Source organism: Phaseolus vulgaris, chromosome 9, assembly GCF_051622355.1.
Source record: "Phaseolus vulgaris cultivar YP4 chromosome 9, ASM5162235v1, whole genome shotgun sequence".
NCBI classification, from domain to species: domain Eukaryota; kingdom Viridiplantae; phylum Streptophyta; class Magnoliopsida; order Fabales; family Fabaceae; genus Phaseolus; species Phaseolus vulgaris.
In genome coordinates, this window is record NC_143506.1 from 32,004,390 (window position 1) to 32,026,828 (window position 22,439).

The 22,439-nt window shown below is 34.1% G+C and overlaps 2 protein-coding genes across 5 annotated transcripts in view; both read right to left on the reverse strand.

Moving 5' to 3' along the window:
- Positions 1 to 230: 230 nt before the first annotated feature.
- Positions 231 to 3,589, reverse strand: LOC137820639 (heme oxygenase 1, chloroplastic). The gene is made up of 4 exons (XM_068624820.1): positions 2,758 to 3,589; positions 1,557 to 1,780; positions 632 to 739; positions 231 to 453 (listed from the first exon to the last, which is right to left on the reverse strand). The coding sequence occupies exons 1-4, from the start codon at positions 3,167 to 3,169 to the stop codon at positions 361 to 363; spliced, it is 837 nt and encodes a 278-aa protein (XP_068480921.1). The 5' UTR covers positions 3,170 to 3,589; the 3' UTR covers positions 231 to 360.
- Positions 3,590 to 6,918: 3,329 nt separating this feature from the next.
- EMB3142 (nuclear pore complex protein (DUF3414)) overlaps positions 6,919 to 22,439 on the reverse strand; it is a 30,129-nt gene continuing 14,608 nt past the window's right edge. For 2 of the 4 annotated variants that reach the window (XM_068624821.2, XM_090295283.1), the window contains 30 exons: positions 22,268 to 22,398; positions 22,054 to 22,173; positions 21,674 to 21,797; positions 20,791 to 20,988; positions 19,227 to 19,345; positions 18,969 to 19,119; positions 18,754 to 18,866; positions 18,594 to 18,675; positions 18,424 to 18,510; positions 18,260 to 18,337; positions 16,964 to 17,167; positions 14,377 to 14,469; positions 14,095 to 14,199; positions 13,807 to 13,977; positions 13,050 to 13,105; positions 12,872 to 12,944; positions 12,556 to 12,746; positions 12,344 to 12,470; positions 12,177 to 12,254; positions 10,703 to 10,867; positions 9,553 to 9,720; positions 9,340 to 9,486; positions 8,988 to 9,131; positions 8,580 to 8,702; positions 8,368 to 8,463; positions 8,103 to 8,240; positions 7,894 to 7,994; positions 7,652 to 7,771; positions 7,348 to 7,480; positions 6,919 to 7,166 (listed from right to left, as the gene is read on the reverse strand). In XM_068624821.2, coding sequence (XP_068480922.2) covers positions 7,086 to 7,166; positions 7,348 to 7,480; positions 7,652 to 7,771; positions 7,894 to 7,994; positions 8,103 to 8,240; positions 8,368 to 8,463; positions 8,580 to 8,702; positions 8,988 to 9,131; positions 9,340 to 9,486; positions 9,553 to 9,720; positions 10,703 to 10,867; positions 12,177 to 12,254; positions 12,344 to 12,470; positions 12,556 to 12,746; positions 12,872 to 12,944; positions 13,050 to 13,105; positions 13,807 to 13,977; positions 14,095 to 14,199; positions 14,377 to 14,469; positions 16,964 to 17,167; positions 18,260 to 18,337; positions 18,424 to 18,510; positions 18,594 to 18,675; positions 18,754 to 18,866; positions 18,969 to 19,119; positions 19,227 to 19,345; positions 20,791 to 20,988; positions 21,674 to 21,797; positions 22,054 to 22,173; positions 22,268 to 22,398 — 3,717 coding nt within the window. In that variant the 3' untranslated portion in view covers positions 6,919 to 7,085. Of the gene's footprint in view, positions 7,167 to 7,347; positions 7,481 to 7,651; positions 7,772 to 7,893; positions 7,995 to 8,102; positions 8,241 to 8,367; positions 8,464 to 8,579; positions 8,703 to 8,987; positions 9,132 to 9,339; positions 9,487 to 9,552; positions 9,721 to 10,702; positions 10,868 to 12,176; positions 12,255 to 12,343; positions 12,471 to 12,555; positions 12,747 to 12,871; positions 12,945 to 13,049; positions 13,106 to 13,806; positions 13,978 to 14,090; positions 14,200 to 14,376; positions 14,470 to 16,963; positions 17,168 to 18,259; positions 18,338 to 18,423; positions 18,511 to 18,593; positions 18,676 to 18,753; positions 18,867 to 18,968; positions 19,120 to 19,226; positions 19,346 to 20,790; positions 20,989 to 21,673; positions 21,798 to 22,053; positions 22,174 to 22,267; positions 22,399 to 22,439 lie in introns of those variants that run through there. The other 2 variants (XM_068624822.2, XR_016515563.1) reach the window with 2 other exon arrangements.

Here is a 22,439-nt window from a genome sequence, read left to right on the forward strand (position 1 = left end):
AAAGCAAGTGCCTGAATTGACAGGAAAAGCCGAGAAGGAAGTAGATTTGGGATACCTCAAATTTATCTTTAAATTTCTGCATTTTCTGATCAAGTAATTAAAGAGTTGGTCTCTTGCTGCTTTTATCAATAAAAGTCAGCTTCTATCAATATCATAGTACCCTTTTTTGGCTTAGGATGAGTCATAAAATGTCCTATTCACAGCAACAAACGCCCATTTGACAAAGCAAGTTGATCAACATAGTTCTATTATTCCTTTGCTTTGGAAATTAAATAATTCACATACAATGTTTTTGGCTTCCACCGTGCACTTTAATAACCATAATTACACAGATAACACATACAGCAGGGTACTTTAATATCACGATAGAATCAGTCGGAGAATCTCTCCCGATAACTTGAATGACTTTTCTGTTTCTTCTAGACAGTGGTCCTTTTCTTCCCTACTCCAATCCTATTAAAAAAGGAATATCAAAAAGGTAAATTCAACACCCTAACTAAGAAAAATTGGAAGCTATCACGTTATCCTTTGCTAATTAGGTATAAAACCGAAACCAAAATAAACCTATTGACGATTCCTTAAACATTTGGAAAAAATGTATGCAAACAATTAATAAAATTAAGAAACTTACTTCAGCAACTTTATTCAATTTGTCCCTCACATTCTGCAACAACTGGGGAAGGTCACCGTCCCATTTGTAGAACTTCAATGCCTTGCTGTCAAGTAACTTTTCACCAACCTGTAAGACGCAGGAAGAACTTATTGATTGTAGAAAGGATAGAGTAACATTCAGCATTAGCGTTTATCTCATCAGGTGATAATGAAAGAAAAATGTTTAGAACATAGTGAAGCTTAAAGGATGTCCACTGTTGTAAGAACAATTTAAATTTGGAAAACAAATTTCATCCAAAACAAAAGAAGTATAGGAACCACTGATTTGTAAGAAGCTTGTTATCACTTCTTTTTCTTTTATGCTTTGTAATAAATTGAAAACAGCATAATTTTAATCCTTGCTGTTGCTTTGCTTTTCAGGTTCAGGTGTATTGCGTATTTTACTTTTCAATCAAAATGCTTCATTCAGAAAGCTTTTGGGCTGAGATGTCTATAGTTCCTTTAAATGATATGCTAATTATACGGGTATGCATTTATTAGTATTATTGATTAATTAACACCGACATAATAATAGCTACACACTAGAAAATATTTTATGTAGAAATACAATAGAACATATAGTACATACGTGCAACATTCTGCAAATATCTCTATAGAAATAGCCACATGCCAGATGACATATACCTACTACAGGTATCAGACATAAAACTGTGCAGACGTAAAGGAAAGATGAGATATTCCTACTTCATCAAAAGCTTCTTTATGTTCTCACATTCTCAGAGGAGATATATAGAGTAGTAAACAATCCTATGTCCCACGATATGAATGCGTCTATAAATCATAAAACTGATGTTCCAGCCCATAAATAGCATCAACCAAAGATTTTCTAAAAACATGTGACACAACATAATTTAACCTCTTTAAGAATGCATGTAATTGTTTACCTTTTTCCCAATCATTCGACCACCAGCTGAATGAGCAAAGTAGATATTGTAAAAGTGGCAAATGAATGCTTGAGGATCCTTCACGGATAACTCCTTAAGATATTGTGCATAGGTAAGTCCTGGAGAAGAAGGTTCAGGAATAGTATGACCATTCTCCTTGAACCACTCCAAATCTTCTTTCAAACTTTCAGACCTTTCCAATCCAGTATTTCTGAATTCAGCATCTACACAAGAAAGACAAATGCACTGGACATTTAAGAATTGGATTTGAACATATATACCAACACCAACATTTAAGCTGTAGATATGGTAGACGTAATAGAATAGTACAACCTGTATGGATAACAACAAGAAACACTCACTGAATTAGAAAAATCAGGCTCACAAAAATTGGTATAATCAATTTATCTTCAGCATCATCAACCAATCAGGTGATGGATACTCTCTAATGACCTTGTAACCCTGTCTGTCCCACTTGTACCCACGTAAATAACCTCTCAACAGCTCAAATTTTGCCTTAATTCCCAAAATACTACGGATGATCGTTTGTACACAAATTTTAGCCATAAAAAAATGAGAGATCTTATAAAGATCACAATATGGGTACATCAAAGCAAAAATTACAAATCAATGTAATGAAAAACAATAAAAAAATAAGCTTCGCAATTGTCAGAGCACTCAATCGGAATAACTTAGACAAACATTTAGCTCTTACAATGATCTCACTTATCTTATCACACCCAATATTTGCAGCAAGATCCAAAACTAACAAAAACATAACCCAGCAAACAGAAAGCAGAACCCTCCAAAATGTCATAACATTAAAATCCAAAAGCATGGTGTTTGTTTGGATGGCAGGCGTCACAACTTCCAAAATACCCAAATGGAAGACCACGTGACTTAAAGGATTGACTCAGCTTTTTCAATGTCTAAACAAACACACTAATGATCGTGAAAAAAAGCCAAAGACAGAAGCAGAGACTCAAAAATACCATCAGTAGCCTATTGAATCAAACAACGAAAAGGGCTAAGATTCACATAAAACCATGCAACTCGTAAAACAGAACACTACAACGCAAGACACACAATACCTCCAACAATGACCTCACAATCACCACCACATATTAGCAGCACTATCCAAAACAAACACGCAAAACAAAACCATTTTACAAAAATATCCTGGGATAAAAGAGATACTGACAAGAAGGATGAGGAGCCTCTTGAACGATGTCTTCTAGCGTGTCGTAAACGACCTTACTATCCACAAGAAACTTGAGGTACCCTTCAACAGTCGGGTCCCACTTGGTAACGGCTTTCTCTTCAGGTTGTTTGACCTCCTTCTCACCCTCCCTGGCCTGGTCCCTGGTGTGCAGCCTCATCGCCACAAACCTCATCTCCTCCACGAACCCCTTCGACTCCCCCTTCTTCTTGGGCGTCTCCGCCGTCGCCGCCGACACAATAACCGTCTTTCTCGGCATAGTAGCGCGCAGCCCGCGAACCTCCGATGGTAACCCCGTGGGCAAGAAAAAGGAACGAGATTGATTTGGCGGTGATACGATGCGAGGCTTAATATAGAGCAATTGGGTCTGGGATAGAGCTATCAGTGACGCCATAGGAGAGTTGAGTGCACGGAAACGTTGATGTGAAGGAGGAGAAGATGAAGCGGCACGGTACTTGGGAGTGAGTGTGTGAGACAGAAATTGAATGATAGAATAATGGGTATGGATGATGCAGTAATCTTGAAGAAAAAGCTATTACCTATTGATGGAGAATAATAATAATAAAATAGAAACAAGATACTGCAGATTAGCACGAGCACCCAGATTTTCTATGTACCTTCAACACATGCCTTCCACTCTCTGCTTATCTTTTTCGTAGAGAACGTAAATCCTAAATTTTAAACTCTATAATTTTATATACTTTTGATGTAAACCAAAACAATGGCCACGCTAGAGATGAGAGGAACATGAATATCGACGAGCCATTTATTTATATATATCTTTTAAGTGTTCGAAACATAAATTTGTTAATATGTACTTCGTTAGTATTAACGTTCTTAAAAATATTACAACATATTTTGTTATCATTTTCAAAACTATTGCTAATAAATAATTATATTCAAGTCAAATTTAAATTAAATTAAATTAAAAAAAAATTATGAAATATAATTCTTAAACTCTTTCTTAAAATTCTAAAACTACTCTTTTCTTTCTTTTCTTGTCAATAATACTCTCGCGCTAAGTTTATAAACCAATCATATTTTATTTACTCTCACTCTTCATCCTCTTCCTTTGTGGTGCACCCCTAGTTTTTTTTTCTTTACTCGTGTCTATGTGTGAGAGACTCTATCAGAACAATATTTATCTCATAAAATCTATCTCTAACTCGATTGTCCAACTGTTTCACTTGAAGAGATTTGTTATTTTGTATTTTGCTTGATGCGACTAGTTTACTCAAAATGGTTGATTTGGCATTATCCATAATGTATTTGAAGATTTTTGTACATTATGCATTTTAAAATTTCATAATGAATCTAGAAATACATTCAAAAATACAAATTCGAAATATAGTCCTACATTTCGAATTGTGTATTCTAGAATAAATTTGTCATTTTAAAATAATAATCTTGATGGAATCATTTGACATTTGGCTTAGATATGGTTAGGACTAGAGGTGGAGTATCTCACATCGAAGCTAAATATAGACCGACAACATTAGCCCATAAAGAGATCAAGAACAAGCTACCATTGAAATTAATGTAGATGTGTCACCACCACTTGTAGATGTTCATGATGAGCAATAAGGATTTGTTAGTGAACCTTTTGATATGTTCTTACTTGTGAGTTATGTTAAGAATTGAAGTTGGTCTCTCACAAATGTAAGTTAACTAAATTTTGGATCCCTCACCCCCAAATTAAGATCATAGTACACACTAGGTTGTTGCCAGTGCAACATTAACTATGAGACTGCTGATAAGGGTCTCATTTTAGCCTCTGTAAAAAGGTGACACTGCTACACCAACACTTTCTACCTCTCGTTAGATGAGGTGTAAGCATTATTGCATATCCCATTGTGGAACAATTTTATTCATATGTGGCGTTGAATTTTACATCAGTACTAACATTGTTTGTCGAGCTCCTTGGGGTGGAGTTCAATGATGTCACGATAGAGTTAAGGTATGATGTGGTGTTCACGTCAAACTAAGTTGGTTGTGCAAGGTGGATAAGGAGTGCATCGTGCAACAGAGATAGGAATTTGCAGCTCAGACTCATTTATTACATCTTGTTGGATGCACAATATTCGATGATAAAAGTGTGACATATGTTAATGTGTCACACTTGGTGTTGTTTAGTAATATGAGAATGTGTGATAAGTACACATAGGAAGCTAACGCATTCAGCCACATGTCTGACCAACTGGGGGTGATTATTTTGGCCAAACAAGGTAGTTGTGTGATTATGTCACGCTTTAATGGTAAATAATATACATAATTTGAACAACTTGAATTTATTTTCAATTGAATATATGAATCGTGTTTTATTCATGATGTAACAAACATGTATATAATTTTCAAGTAGGATGGATATGAATCCCACATATCACAAGGTTCTCCATCCAACATTATCATGTTGTGTGACTGGACGTTATATATGCATAATTGTCTTTTTGCGTGTTCAGTTAGATGGTGTTACTTATACTATGGTGATTTGGACTCCTTATGACAACCATCATCTTAGCAGGTCGCTTGAGGCGATACCCATGATCTCGTGATACATCTGACTCGAAACATGCTCGCATGACCATTTGTCAAAGCGTGTGTTTGCAGCACTTTGATTACAAACAAATGATTCCTTAACTTACCTCGTCATTTAAAGGTAATAACCGTTGATGATTGTATTTTATTAACTACATCGATGTGACACTTGTTTCACATCCATTAGCATGTACAATAAGATAAATGCATTTATTTAGAAGTATATAACACACGTATATACTTCCAGGGACGATCAATTGTCTATATTACTACATTGTCAACCACATAGTCTAAATAATGACGAGACACAATCAATCTCACAAGATGAACATGCTTATTTAATGAGTAATTTATTTTATTTTTATTATTTGTTTTCATATTTTAAATATCTAATGTTATTTTAGTGGATTGTCAGCATCCTCCAACACCTAACAAGATACTCTAAAATATGACAAAATCAGAATGCACAATAGTTAACCTGATATTACAAATAAATGAGCATTTTACACTAGAGTAGACGTCCATATGTCGTACATGGAAAGCCACATGACTATAATTCTTAAATAGTTGTTATAGTTTTGTTATGAATTTAAGTTTTTCAATTTTTAATTAAAGAGTATATTGTACAAGAACTTTTAAACATTAATATTTGAAATATTTATAGCTTATGACAAACATGGTATGTAGTTCTTTAGTGAATATTGTTACTATTAGAAAAAACTAAATTTTATATCCAAAAAATGCAACTTACAAAAATTAAAAAATTCAAGAAAGTTGTAATCCAAATGACATTCAAAAATATATAATTCGGAATAAAAAATATATATAATAAATTGTACATTACAAAATACATAATTTATGTTCTATATTATAAAAAATTTCATTGGGTGCAGAATGCAATGGTCTTTTTACATACTAATCAATCCATTATCTTCGTATATTGTTACCCCAATTATTTATATCTTAGAAGAATACTATCAAACTTAGAAATACTAGATAAAATCCCAATTATATTAAAAAAAAAGTATTTAATTAAATTATTCATTTATTAAAAACAAGTGAATGGTTTAAACCAACAATAAACTGGATATTGGAAATTTTCTAATTTAGAATATAAATATTTTAGCTTTACTAAGACTTATAGAAGTCCAAGATTGTGCAAATTATTTTTTAAAAATTCTAATGAAATTTAAAATAGAATTCTAGTTTCTGTATATTACAAACACGTATAGCGACGAAAGCATAAATATTCCTCATCTTTTAATAAAAGTAAGAATATTAAAACATTATTACGCTGAATACCATCCCAATTATATTCACACCACAAACAAAAATCCATTTAATCCAATACCTCAAAATATCACAAAGAAAATACAAAATATAGTAGAGGCCAGATCTCACTAATCTCTGACCTCTAAAAGGATAAATAAAGTTTATCCCTGAAAAACTCAGTACTAAAGGTTAAATATTGCTCAGGAGCTGTAGCATTTGCTTTTTTGGAAGCATTCTATTTATCAGCTATGTTGTCTAAAATTTTTGGCGTCAGTCAAGGGCTTTTGTCGAATTGCCAGTCCAAGTCGACTTTTAAATTTCATCAACGCATGAGTATAAAAAATCAGAAATAGCACTAAAATCACAGCATCTACATAACAAAAAGTGTGAAGTTGATTTGTTACAGCTTGAACTCAATTCTCTGAAACTACTTAAAACTTACATAATTTACAGCGCCCAACAAGCAGTTAATTCGAGTGAAGCAAATTTGTAATACATACATTTTAAATCTGTTTTTGAATTGCAAGCTCTTTGGCAGAAGTTGCCAATCTGCGGAATACTTTGAGATTGTGCCCTACTTTATCCTGAAAAAGAAAAGCAACCACCAACCAGAGCATCTTAAGCACAAAACATACTAGAATTGGTCAATTAGGCGAAACCTGATTTCTACTAAATACATCACAAACTAGCAGATAAGGCCATTTTCAAGAGGTTGACTTAACCATTGGAACATTAAGAAGAACTATAGTAGTATTGCACCCATACCTCACTCAGCAACTCAAGTCGCTCCAGGGTTGGGACTAACTTTCCACATAATACAGAAACGTCCTGTTGTGCATCATACTTGGTACCATATGAAATTGTTTTTGTTGTCAAGGTTGAATCAAGTGCAACAGAACTGCCAGAAGATTACAAAGAAAGATTAGCCTACAGAATCAGAGGTCATTATAGGGCTTTGTATCACTTTCCCCAATGTTTGGCCAAAATATTAATCTTCACTGACACAACACATTGTGTCTAATTTCAGTTAATATTAACATCTTATCACCTTTCCAACTTAATGTCTCACCTCTCTTGAAGATGGATTAGGATGATATTTAGTACATGTTCAGAGAGTGGAAGCAACAAAATGATTAGCTGATCCCTACTAGCAACAACTCGACACATTTCTACCATTGCAATGTATCTCCTGTAAAAAAAATAAATTTAAAACCACACAGAGAAAATGTTATGGAAAAAGGAGAAATATTCTAGAAATTAGGAGAACGTGATAATATACAAGCGGAGAAAGCCTTCAGTCAAATGACTAACCTTTTCTGTATGTTATCTGAAGATGAAACAGTGTCCTGCCGGACACACATATTGATGATTTCATCCACTTCCTGCCTCGACAGTTCATTTATGTCTCGGATCTGCAGATGTGCAAATAAGGTGTTCTTTATACATCCATATTAAAAAAGCAATTATGTAAACAAAATCAGGTGGAGAAGATAAAGAGACAAGTTTCGTTGCATTTTCACCTTATTCAGTAATATGGATTTCTCCTCAGCAGCCCTTTCCAGAGCATTTGTAACGGAAGAAAGAAGAGAATTAAGCAAGCTCAGTGTAGGTTGTTGAAGTTCAACAGAAGTAGGGTAACTGGATGAGGCATCAGAAGGCTGGGACAGAAAATTACAAGAGAAAACAAATTTCTGTTTAACTAGCAAAGAGAAAAAAAAATGCACACACACTAGATGAATGGGGAAAACAGTGTAAAAACAAATGACTGTTGATTGTATAATATACCTGCAATCTCAGGGATTTCTTTATGACTAGAAAATATAAGTAAGAGCTCAGGCTGTAGCACAAATTAAACAGCCGTAGTTCTGAATTCCTCTGATTCTGATAATTAATCAAGGCAATATCACCATAAGATTAGGATCAATAATATTATGCACACATAATGCCAGATAATCTTTCCCATAACCTAACATGAATTAAGAAAACTACCAACTCACCTCAGGTGATACTCTTGATTGAGCAAAACTAGGACTTTTCGAATCACGTGAGAAAAGAGCACGCATCATACCAAAAAGCCCTTGAACAAAACCATACTCGTCACTCTCTTCGTAAGGCCAAACCTAATAAAAATAGAAAATGTAAAGCAACAAAGAGAAACAACCATAGCTCCCTAAGTAGAATTCTGAAGCCTCTCGAAGCTAGATTTAAGATGATTTCACTATTATGCATGAAATAAAAGATCATGCTTTACCTGATACGTGAAAGGTATAGTTCTCAAAGAATTTGATTACACAATAACTTATGTAAATATAATATCTTTTGGCTTCACCTACACTAAGTCTGACAAGCGACCATCACAATTCCTGTAAAAGGTTTTTAAATGTAGAGAAATAATTGAACAATACCTTGCTAAGAATACCAACAACTAAATTGATCTGCTCCATTCTTAGTTCATCTGCTTCAGCAATGTCTAAACGGAGAACCTGATCAAAGAGTGATTGATGCCCTTTGACAAAATCTATTACCTCACGAACAATTTTATTCTTCACCTGTATTATACACGAGACAGAATGATACATCATCTTCATGAATGCAACAAAAATTGGATTTCCTTTTAGAAACAATTCAATCACAATTGAAATAATCATAAAACCAATAGGGAATGTGCTAAAATGATTGATTCACTAGCAGAGAAGCAAAGAAAATTCATAGAAACCATCATATTGAAAATATTGTAAATGGAGCACAAAAGCCAACCTCCAAAAAGTCAGATGTATCAACCAAGGAAGTTAGTGAAAACACTAATCTCATGACTGGAGTTATAATCATCCGTTGTCTATCAACATCCACAGCCACATCTCTTCTGAGTCTTGTCTCAACCCACCTTAAACTTCCCTGCAGATTCTTTACTATTCAGTAAGTTAGCCGAATTAGAGTAGATGTGGCATTAACATGGAAAATTTCCCTCACCTGTAAATTCATTGCCCTGCCAGATGAAAGATTGTCCAATATGCCCATGGAAAACAGTACCTGTGCTCCAGACTTTCCATACTTGTGGCTGATTCTTAGTAGTAAAGCAAGTTCAGCCTCAAAAGTGCATGCCCTCTGTAAAGAGTCCAGTGAAAGACTGCCACCATCCTTGAATCAGATATAAATGAATCAGTACTATTTGTTCCAACGTAGTTCAAGCTCCAAAGGCCTTGTATGAATCCCACACAAAAATGTCACATTTTCAATGCGGGACTCAAATCCCACACAAAAACCTTTTTTCTCATCCTCTTGCATTTGAATTTATCCTTTCTTTCTTAAAGAAAAATTCTTGGCGCAGACTGTTGTTTGGTAGTAGTAATTTTATTTTTAAAAAATAAAACAAAAATAAAAGGTAGAAGAATGTCATGGGTATTAGCTTTTTTAGACAACAATTTTCATTCCCATGAGAATGAGACACACACTTATCTTATCATGGGAATACAAACTGCTTAAAACCTGTGTGTAATTTTCCTGAAAAAAAAATATTCAAAACTGCTAATAATTTGTTTCTGACGTGCCAATTGCAACTAGGTTGAGGAAATGGCTTCAAAGCATTACTGACCTACGGCTAGACCTACTAGCATTATGACAATCATGCAACTTCATTGAAATTGGAGTAATTTGGTACTGAGAATGATTCTTTCTGCTATTAAAGCCGAGATTTGACATAGTAAGAATAGACAAAGTTGGAGGGACAGCAAACTCAATACCAGCATATCAAATACAGAATTTTATATATGAAATCTGTCTAAAACCCAATAACTACAATGAGGAAAAATGTTATCATACATTGTAATAACAGGTTGCCAAGCACACCAGTAATAACTACAGTGAATTGATACATCAAGACAAAGATAAAAAGATATCCTATATTATTAAAATTTCAAGTCAGAAATTTTCCCTCAATACCAAATGTGTGAAACCACTTAAATAAAATAAAAATACAATGATATTATCAGAACCAAAATAACCATTAAAATAATTATATGTTAGATGCCTTGTGCAAAGCAATTAACAGTGCACAACTGCAGAACCAAAAAATACAATGTTTCAAATAGAGACAACAGTTTATGGTGGAAAGAACAAGCACCTGATTGCAAACATTGCTTATGGCTGTAAAGCAAGACCTTAAAAATCCCCTGCTCTGAAGTTGGCTCAAAAAATAGCGCTCATGATCTATGCTAATCAATGCATCAAGAACGTAAAGTGATATTGTCTTTCCAGATTCACTACCATGCATGGCATCTTTTATGACCTACAATTTTAAATTAATTGAAGATGTAAATATTGAGATAAGAATAGCGAATAGAAACAGACTCTGGAAAATTAATGCTAAACAGACCAGAACTTGACAATGACAGCACATGGAACAAGCCCATAATATCATATCTGGTTGGGGAAGCAAAAGGACTTGATATTTCAGCAGTCTAAAGTGAGGATGCAAGCAATAAGCCTATAATATCATATCTTGACATTTATACTACAGATAATAAAAACACATACCTCATATTATTATATTAAAATGCATGCTTGATTCATTTTATTTTAAATAAATAATAGTTTTCAATAGAGATTTTGGAAGAAATTTTTTACTGTGTTAAATATATATTCAATATATGGCTTAGGTATATTGTACAATCTCATAGAGAGTGAACATTAAACCTAACTCAACCTCAAAATAGATTTCATAAGGTAAGGTTTGCACTCATCTGTATACTATAATTTGACAATATCTCTAGTCCATGTGGGATCCTCAACACACACAGGGTTGAACATCTCAAGCATGGGGAGGAACTTGATTGGGGATGTTAAGTTAGACTTAATGTCTACTTTCTTAGATAGTATTAGAGCACATATAACTAAGTCATTGACATGACATCAAATTCTATTTATACGTTCTAAGCTCGGTACATATAATGTGTATGCTTCAGTTTGGGGAGTGTCATAATTGATTTAATGGGTTCACTTTTTAGAGTAGGTTAACTTATATTTTCTATTACCTATTTGTCAAGTATGTATAGGTTGCCTGAGAATCTTTGATGTAAAGATCCTTTTACATATATACATCAGCTTAGAGATATTAATGAATATCCAATGCACTTTTTCTATTTTCACTTAAAGAATTTCTTTTTAGGAAACCAATATTTTGACAAATTTCATCTTTAAAGTGAAGTTGCCCATCATATATAAGTTGCACTCCAAGAATTCAGGCTGACAATGTGAAACTTCCCAACACCCACCCTACCGAGATGCTTGTCAAACCATGCAAGCCTACTAGAATAGGAAATTACCAATATGAGCTATAGGCTACAATACCATGTTAAATTTCATCTAAAAATCAATTGGATTAAGTGAAGTTGCTTAACAAATATATAAGTCAAACTTTAAGAATTGAGAGAAGTAATGTGGGACTTCCCAACATACTATTCTCCAGTCATAAGCATGATCCTTTCTCTATCCCATGTTAAAATTAAAAAAGACTAGTTAGAAGCCCTAAAAAAGAAATTGTATTCTGAATAATAATGCATATAGAAAATTAAAGCTTGGTAAGAGTAGCAACTAACCAAATTCAAAATGCTCTGAGCTTCTTTCCTCAAAGTTGAAAAGTTTGCATGAGCCAGTTCTGCTTGTTCATTGTCAATCTGGGCAAAATGGAGTACAAATTGCAGTGAAGTTTTAATCTCCGACCAGATTATAATGTTGTTTTTGAACAAAATTCAAGAAATTATACCTTTGGGAGATCAATATACTCATTGTCTTGTTCATTGAGCAGAAGGAATTGCAGAACTGTTGTTGGAACATCAGGATCAACCACATTTTGACAATACTGGAAATAGCTAAGAAGGAAAGCATATTGGCTGTACAACACATGCAAGTGTAAGTTTGCAATCAAAACAGTATACAGCCAAACATCCAGAACTAGTTACTGAACATTAAACATACCGTCTCCTAAGAGCTTCAGAAGATTCATTTCTAAGAATTGCCATAATAAGCTTAAACAATATAGTCAGACAAGCACCATTGGATAATTGCTTCACCACAATGAGATCAAGGCACGTGATATTATCAGAACTAAGACTGCCAGGGAACAAAAATCTTTCATCTCGCAGCTTAGCCATGCATGTCAATGCTACCTGAGAGAAATTTCACATTAAATAAACATACATCAGTCTATCTGAAAAGCTTACAAACAAAAACAGAATGACTTGACTTGTTGAAGAACTCATCAACAAGAAAATGATATATTGTAAATATTTACCTGTGAGAGTATGAATGCCATCTTCAATGAACAGTCCTGAGAAGCAGAAGCACTGAGAGACGCGTCAAGGACCCTGCCAATACAATTTAGCAGTTACATAAAGTGCACCAATAATGAGAAAATCGACAATGATAATTTACAGTTTTTGCTTTTTCACTAAAGAAGTGTAGCAACTCACTGAAAAAGAATTTCAGACCGATCTTCAATCATTATTAATCTTCTAGATGCAGACACCTTAACAAAAGAGCACAACGTTAGAGAATGTATAACAAGACAAAAGACACTAGCTAGGTTGGGAGAGTTAATCAGGTCTCTCACCATTTGAAAGCAATTTCTAGCCATAGAATAACTCTTTAAAAATTGAATGGGGAAAAAATTTCCTTCATTTACTTTAGTTTATCCTAATTTGTCCTACTCAGGTCTTATGCTCCACCTCCACTGCCTTACTTCGTCATTGTTCCTCAGTCCTCCACAATGCCCACCACCACAACTCATAGCCACCAACATGAGGGGAGAGAGGAGAAAAGAAAGCCGGAGAGAAAAGGAGGACCAATGTTTTGTCGTGGTGGGTTTCGTGATAGCTTTCATGTAGGGGGAGGCGGGTTTGAGGTGGGTGTGGTGAGGTTCATGGTGGGATTCATTACAGTTTGCATTGCCGATGGTTTGGGCTAAAGGTAATGGTAGAGATGCAAATTCAGTTGACCTCAATGTCATCCAGTTGTAGGTGAGCAGCACGGTACAGATTGATATTTTGAAAACAGTGCAAGTATTGCAGGAAGCAACGAGATGGGTTATATAAAGGATGCAAGACAAGAAGGATTTGCAGGCAACAGTTTGAGGATGTGGAAGAAGAGGGAAGGGAGAGCACTGAGAGAGAAGGAAGTACAGGAAAATCGGAAAAAAAAAACGAGAAATAGAAATAGAAAGATATGCACCTCAACAATCTGAGACCAGGCAGTCAACATATGAAGCTGTGCAGCTTGTTCCTCAAGATTTTTATTGTATTTCCACCCCCATCTCAGCAACTGTTGAATTGTCTCACGAACATTATTTAGCTCAACTTCATTTCCAATGTTGCTTGCCTGGGTGTATGCTGAATTGTATTTCTGCAACAAGAAAAAAATTGAATTTCATAAAAAAAAACATTAACAAAAAACTACAATCCTAGGAGTAAAAATAAAAAACAATATCTTCAATATTTAATAAGTGAACGATAGACCAGCCTGCCAAAGTTTGTCGTGGAAAGCAGCCAGGTCAATTAGCCTGTCACCTCTCTCAGAATAGTAGTACACACCATCATTTCCAGAATTTCCAAGTATGTCTTCGGCCTGAAATAATGTTCACCCAAAGACAGGCAAGAACATGATGAAAATGGTCAAGAACTAGAATATCATCTTGATTGTTTCGATACTTGAAATACATAAAATATTTGTACGGGAGAACTCGAGAGAAAAACAAGGAAATTAAAATATAGATTTAATGTGTTTTAAGGACTAGTATCTCACCGGCAAGTCATATTTCATACCAGCCACAATATCCGAGAGCTGAGTAGTGGAATCAGGACATCTAAACTGGATGATTTCAAGCAATTCAAAAACCTGAATTTCAAAGAAAATTGTTGAAATTAGAAGAAAAGCATAAGATGGAGTTTGAAATGAAGAATAGTAAATTTTACAAAGAATTTCTCAATGAAAATAATCTCTCATTCATTACAATGCAGAATGCACAATGTGCACACAGACTCTTTATAGACTACGTGGGAACTATGCATTCGCACAAACCATGTGGAACCCTCTATGTTCAGTTTCTATCAGTAAACTAATATGCCAATTTGTCAGCAGCAAGGTCTCAGCAGATTCTACATATGTACAAGCCACCATAACAGATTTTCAACCATTTTTTCCATCATAAGTGCCACAAATATCTCCATATAAAATCATTTTGAATTACATCCTTACTAACACATCTGTCAAAATATACCTGTTTATACTACTTGTTCGATTTCAGCTTAAAACCAATTGGCAATAAGTGAAGGTGTCCAATAGATACTACCTGTTCATACATGTTAGATTTCTACTTTTAATAGATGACGAGGCACTTGGTCTGTCCTTAGTTGAATTTGATCCATTCTCAAACTTACATACCTTAAATTGCTCCCTAATTTCAAATTTCAATTACAAAATTAAAAAAAAACATATTCACTTGTTAATAATTGCGCTAAGGTGTGAACTTATTAAAAATCATATAAAGAACATATAATATAGTAAAAAAATATATGCTACTGCCTACAGCAATGCCTAATTCTATTTCTACCTTAAGAGCACCTAAGAGCAGAGCATGGACCACAATAATGGTAGGAACACAATGTTGTGACCTAAGAAGGGAACCACAGCACACCACCACACCAATGACCACAACAACAACGATGTCATGAGTTGCAGAAACAACGGCTATGCATCACGAACAGAGATCCTTCCACGAGGAGAGGGAGAGAGAGAGAGCCACCTGGTGTGTATGTCTTTGGTATGCCCATTCAACAAATACTAAGATAAACAAAGACTTAAGAAGGCTGAGGACAGACCTATCTAGGTAGGGAAGTCAATAATATTTCCACTAGGAGTTCTCACGCTAGTAACTATCCAATTATACATGTCTTGTAAATATAAGTTATGCAGCTATATTTCCTTTCCAAAGCCTTCCACAACACTTTTCATGGCACTCGATTATATGTTTTTCCAATCAATAAAAAACCACTTGCAAGTTTCTATATTAACATCAATACTTTTTCATCAAACTCGTAAATGATAAAGACCTTTTAGTTACAGATCCTTCAATAAATCAGAATTTACTTCTTTTAGTAGAGCACCTTCGATAAATGTTCTCCTCTCCCTTTACACAAGTATTCATAATCATAACATAATGTCATTTTGAAATCAATACTATCCTTCCTAGTTTAGATAGCTTTGAACAAACCCTCCAAATCTTCCCAAAGCATGTCTTTCAAAAGTTTATTTTATCTTACTTGTGATGCACATTAACAGATGAAATTTGACCAAGCATCAATTAACTTTCAAGACACAATTTTGTCCTTGATCATTTTACAATCATCATCTTTTCCTTTCAATCCTTATCAACAATAACACTGGTGCTGTTCTTTCATCTATCTTTTTCTATATATAAGAGTTTAGATCCTATTATGTCAAGGACATTAGTTTTCTCTCCAACCCATTTACAACTTTCTCCCCAGTCCATTTTACATTCATACCCTTTCCAATCCTTAACTATAATAATACTCAACTGTTATTGAATGTAACTTTTCATGTGAACCAAAGTTTAAATAATAGAGTCAAGCACATTAGGTTTTTGTCCAACCCAATTTAGTTTGGCAAAGACAAGTGATGTTAATCCTCCTATGAATCATCATATTCACCACCTGTAATGGCTTCCCTATCAAAGCATCAATAGTTCATGTATCAAACTCAATCAAGAACATTTGATCTAGCTTATTTACCCAAACTATCCAAGAAAAAAGTGAGGACATATGCTCCTTTAACACATCCAAGCACTGGTTATATGGATCTAGCTTATTTAACATAATTCTCAAGCCATTCAGAGTGTTAATTCCATGTAACAACCTACCATGTCCACACATATCATTTGTCGCAAATGATCTATGTTTCGGGTGTAGATGAATTTTACATTGGTTATCAAGGGTCTAAAACAACCCTCCCTATTTTCTATATCATTAAATTCATCTACATTGCCATGATGACCCTTTAACTATCATTGGACCAAGATGTTTCAATTTTCCATTACTTCTACCCCACTCATTCACCATTTAACTCTCATCCACTAAAGTTATGCCATAATTGACACAATTGAATTTCAGGAATTTGACAACAAGATTCCCTACATCCACCCACAACAATAAAAATAAGCATATGAGCTATCACTCAACATGAAGTTTGTGGATATTTTAGCTCATAATATCAAGGGAATTATAGTAAACAATAAAGAATCCAAGATATGAACAAGATGTGATATGTTAGCCCATAATATCAAGGGAACAATAAAGCATGTAATTATCAGTACCTTACTCTTGCTGACAGCTCCTAGAGCAGCATTTTGAGAAGCATCATGACGCAAAAGTGGATACATGGCCTGGCCTCCACCAAAGTCATTGATACCATGTGTAAAAAGATAAGAGAGAATTGTCTGACATGCTTCTCTATGATTGGAGATTGTAACATCACCAGTGTGTAGTTCAACAGCTAAGAGTTTCAAGAGCCACGCTCTCTGAGAAAGCAATGAAACACAACACCTATATCAAATCCAACTTTATAGGCATACTATATAGTTTGAATATACTTCGATTCTATTCCTTCCAAAAAATTAATATCATTGACACAAAAGTATTAAATACAGACATTAATAATGACACATATGAACAATATGTGCATAAGGTATTTAACGAAGATTCTTTTGAGTTCATTTTTATGCCCTTCTAAAATTGTGAAGATTTAAAAAAGAAAAGCAAAAACAATAATAATTGGAAAGATGTTTACTTGTTATTATTAAATCAATGTATCCAACTAAAGGATTACAATTCAACATACTGATTAGGAGCCAAGTAGTAAAAGATATTAATAAGAGGATTTTAATTTTAACTCAACCATATAAAATCAGAGTTCATAAGGTCAAGTTTGTACCCACTTATATAATATGAAATGTCCATTTATATGGTCAATGTGGGATTTCAAAGACACTCCCTCACGTCAACACCCTCCAACTATTGTGTAGGACTATCTATTTATGAGTGGTCCAATAGGATTCTGATAGCAGGTGGCCTGATAAGCCCAACAAACCGTCGTTAAGAAGAGCTCTATATAGCTCTAGTACCATATTAAAAAGTGAATTTCTAAGTCTAACTTGACCTTACAAAACTGCCTTATAAGATGAGATTTGCACTCATTTATATACTGTGCAATATCTTGATTTGTACGTGAAATATGTGCTTCAAAGTTGAGGAAACTTGGTCTCATTACTTCAAATAAAATAATTATTTTATAAAAAAATATCCAATGTCATGTATCAATAAGCGTTAAAGATCAACATAAAAGTAATGTTGGACTCATTTGTAATTTCTGGAATGTATGAAAAATGAGAATAATTCAAAGCCTTACATCAATTGATTGTTCTCTGTTCACATGCATTAGTTTTGTGCTGATCTAGTTCTGAACAACTCACTTGTTATTCTCACTACATAACAGCCACTTTTGTTTTGAACAACTTGTTTGAAAACTTTTACAAATATTGGCAGCATCCTTCATGTTTTAACTAAATTCTAAATTTACAAATGGTTTGAAGGAGAAAGTACAATAAAAAAACCTGATGAAGTGAACTATTACGAAGTGACTGGTTGCTATTCCGTTTAGGAAGTGGAGCTACCCCAATTGTATCAAGGTGCTGCATTTAAGCAAGAAAGTTTGAGCAATAATCATAAACAACTACAAGAAAAAAAGGTACTCAAATAAATCGAAGAGAATGTTAACCTTAACAAAGAATTGGTACTTTTTATTTGACAACAGATCCATTGTTGGTACAGATGTCACCGGATCTACACACAATTCATAAAGGAGCTGCATCAATCAAAAAGTCAGGATCCTTTTTAGAAAAAATCACAAATGACTGGGGAAAATGCACTAGATAAACAACATCTGACCTGAAAACAAAACTCATGAAGTAATGCATTTACATCAGGCTTCAAAAGATCTTCCAGAATATCAAGAATAACCTTCAAGCAACTGCAAATAACATCATAAGGGAAAACTTATATTCTCCAGAATCAAGCTATTAAGCACCATCAAGTAATAGACAAAAACCTGTAATAAAATTTAGGCTGTAAAACTGTTCGTTCAATAGATGTATCTAGATCAAATTTAAGCAGCAAATGGGTGATATTTGGAGCTGGCCGGCTGATATTGTCAATTAGAAGCTGAAACATTCAGAAGGCAGATGCAAACAAAAACCATTTTAGGAAGATTATACAATTTAAAAGAGAAAACGAAACAAAAAGTTGATAGTAATGAAGACAAACTTGCATAATAAGAATGCCAGGATCATCACTGCTATTTTCAAGACTTTGAAACTCTTCTGACCGTGACTCAAGGCATGCTGCGTAATCCTCTATCAAGCTGTTTGAAGCATTGCATTTTAGCAATAGTTGAACAAGCCCAACCATGCGGGAGCTGTCACTCAAAAAGAAAACAAAATACAGATTAAGTAATGATATTCAGGATAGCAGAACACAAAATTATAAATTTGAAAATAAGAAAATGGAAAGGTATTCAAATGCCTTAAAATACTCATGATTTTGATGGAGGATTGCTGAACTTTTGGCTGAAAATCATATCCGACATACTCCAACAGGGCCACTATTTGATTATGATCATGGGAGAGTATAATATCCAATGGCTGCACGTAGATCATCAATAAAGGACATTAACAAGTAGCTATCCAATGCTAAAAAAGAAGATATATTTAAACTAAGGCGCTACACAAAGATGTTTAGTTTACATTTAAACACAATAATGGTTAGTATCACATCAAAACAACAGCATCCAATAGGATCAATGTCCCAACCAAAGCCCTGGAAAGTTATTAACACCAGAAAATGAATGTTAACAATTCAATAGAGAAATGCAAAATCATGTATATATATTGAACCAGATCACCTTGACAACGCCTCCACACACTAATCAGTAAATTTCTCAGAAACTCAAAGAAGAGAAGATGATGAAAAATGCAACTTCAAATCTATCTATCAATAAAGACATACAACCCAAGCATATGAGCGTGTGTGTGTATGTGTGATGTTAGAAAGGGAAGCATCTTGTTCAGAAGCTGTTTCTATAGCACGTATCTGATTAACCATCTATCCTCAGTGTTAGAATTTAGGTGTGAGGAGTCCTACGATGTTCCTTCTCTTTCTATCACAACTTTTGATGGAGGTCCATCTAACCACCACCAACTCAGGCCAAGGGAATGAAGAAAATGAAGCAGAGAGACATAAATCTTTTAATTTCTTCCTCTTAAGCCTTGTAAATACTTGTATAGAGTAGTGTAGGTTTTTCTAGCCTTGTAAATACTTGTATAGAGTAGTGTAGGTTTTTCTAGCCTTGTAAATACTTGTATAGAGTAGTGTAGGTTTTTCTAGCCTTGTATTATGGGCTGAACACTTCTCAGCTATGCATTTTCAGCTGAGTAGACTAGGATTTCTTTTCTTTTTGTGAACTAGGGCCAAAGAGGGAGCATGGTAAGGGAGATGCACCCTTCCATAGAACACAGAACTTGGCACCAAGCCAAGTCATGACCGGTTCAAACTTGAAGCTTGCCATGCAAGCTTCTCAAACTTGGAGGCCAAGCTTCTTCTCCCTATAAATAAGGCATCCCTATCATGTATTTTTCAGACTTGTTTTGAGTATTGAAGTTCTTCCAAATTTGATTCAGCCTTTTTTCTCCTAGTCTCTCATCTCTTGCTTCTACTTTCTTAGTGATAAAGCCTAGAGAAAAGCTAGAAGGTTGGCATAACCTCCTTCATAGCACCAATTCTCCTTCTTTCACTCACGGAATCACCTTGCTATTGATCTTATTTCTTTCTGCTGCCTTTCATTTCCATTCATACATCATTCTAACCAAAGAATCAAGCTAGGAGCCAAGGACAACTCCATCAAGTTTCCTACAACTAGTAATCTCTTCCACCATTGGATCTTTCAGTGTGTCTCTTTTTTTCTTATCCATAGTTAAAACAGGGAAAAACTTGATCCTAGAGCTTTAAAACTTCATTTCTTCTCTCTCCTTTACACACACACACTCACATAAAAACAAGTTGATGGGTACTGTTTAGAAAATTGAGTTACCTGGTATAGAGGAAGCCAATAATCAGAAAGAAGTACATCTTTATCAAAGACAAGGATTATAATTTCAAGGGAAAGCTGCACTGCATTCTCCAAAAGCTTCCCATATAATTGACTGCTGCGTTCAGCAATAATAGAATTCACCCCTGGAAGAAGAATACTCATAATGTTCCGAAAGACAGTCTTTCCACTCATGAAATCCTGAAACATATAGAATTATTTCATATAAACTAGTAAAATTAAAGATATAAAAATTCCCAACAGAATAATAATTTGCATCAATGCTATATTTCCTGAATATAAACGCATCAATTTGCTGAATATTTGATATTGAAAGCTATAAAAACACCGACAGCCAATAAATTTGCAGAGCTGATAGTTGTTCATTAATCATAACTAGACAAGTACCGATCCATCAATCTCAACATTATGAGATTCATTATAACATAACATACAGCTAACAAATCCAAAATCCAGGATGATAATCCTCAGTGTTTAGACATTATTCAGTTTTAATTTTGTATTCCATATTTATTTCCTTTTTAGTAATCTTAGATGACCAACATGTATGCCAAGTGTTGTATTTAGTTAGCTGTAACTGCTCTAAATTTGTTAATATAACAGCTGTATGACAAATGTCATTCAGTTAGTTAGTTAGATAGTTGATTAGACATCCCAATCAATAGAATGGGTATTTTATATATCATTAATAACATGAATTTAAAATAATTCCTTTTTATCATTCTATTTTTCTCTTATTTTTTTAATTTCTATTATTATACTGATCATGTAATGCAAAATATTCTGATACATCATTAGAATAACAAAATTACAGGTATTGTCCACGTGCTTAATACACCATAACAAGACAATTACAAGTACATACTTTGAGCAACTCTAGAACTGGGAGCTGTGTCTGAAGTGGTGATGATTCTTTAGTAGCTGTAAGTCGAGACTGATCAACTACACCCTCATAGTCCTCATCCTTGATGCCATACATGCTCAATACCCTGCCAATTTAAGTTCATCAAATAACATTCTAAATCTATAATAAACAGCTCATATCATAGCTTGCTCATAGTTTTGCATTATAGAGATCAGTTTCAATCAAATTAAAAATAGAAAAGTTATGTTGGCATCTCAATACAACTCAAATAATTGTGAATAACAAAAACCAATCAATCCAATAATCAATACAACCTATATCAAAGAACAACAGAGATATATTTCAATTATTTCTCAAAAGACAGAAACAGAACCACTCACATGTGAAAATGTTTAAGGCAGGCACCAACCAACTGCCACTTTTCACAAGGATCTGCATAGGCTCTTTGAGGAAATGGCCCAAAAACATGATCATAGATGAACCTAAAGATTCCAATAAATCTGAAAAGCAAATAGTTTTTAGAAATTAGAGCACAAGCAAGAAAAAACATGCATATACAATTCAGTCAGATTTGAAATATACAGTGTCCAGTACCTTCGCCCTCTATCAGATAAATCACTTTCTTCTGCAATAAGAGCATTTATCAAATTAAGGAAAGATATTGTTGAAGGATATAGTTCTCTCCTTGCTTCAATTTCATTCAATTCAAATTGCATATCATAAACCTGTCAGATTTACAAGTTCATTTGAGCATGAGAGAAAGTAA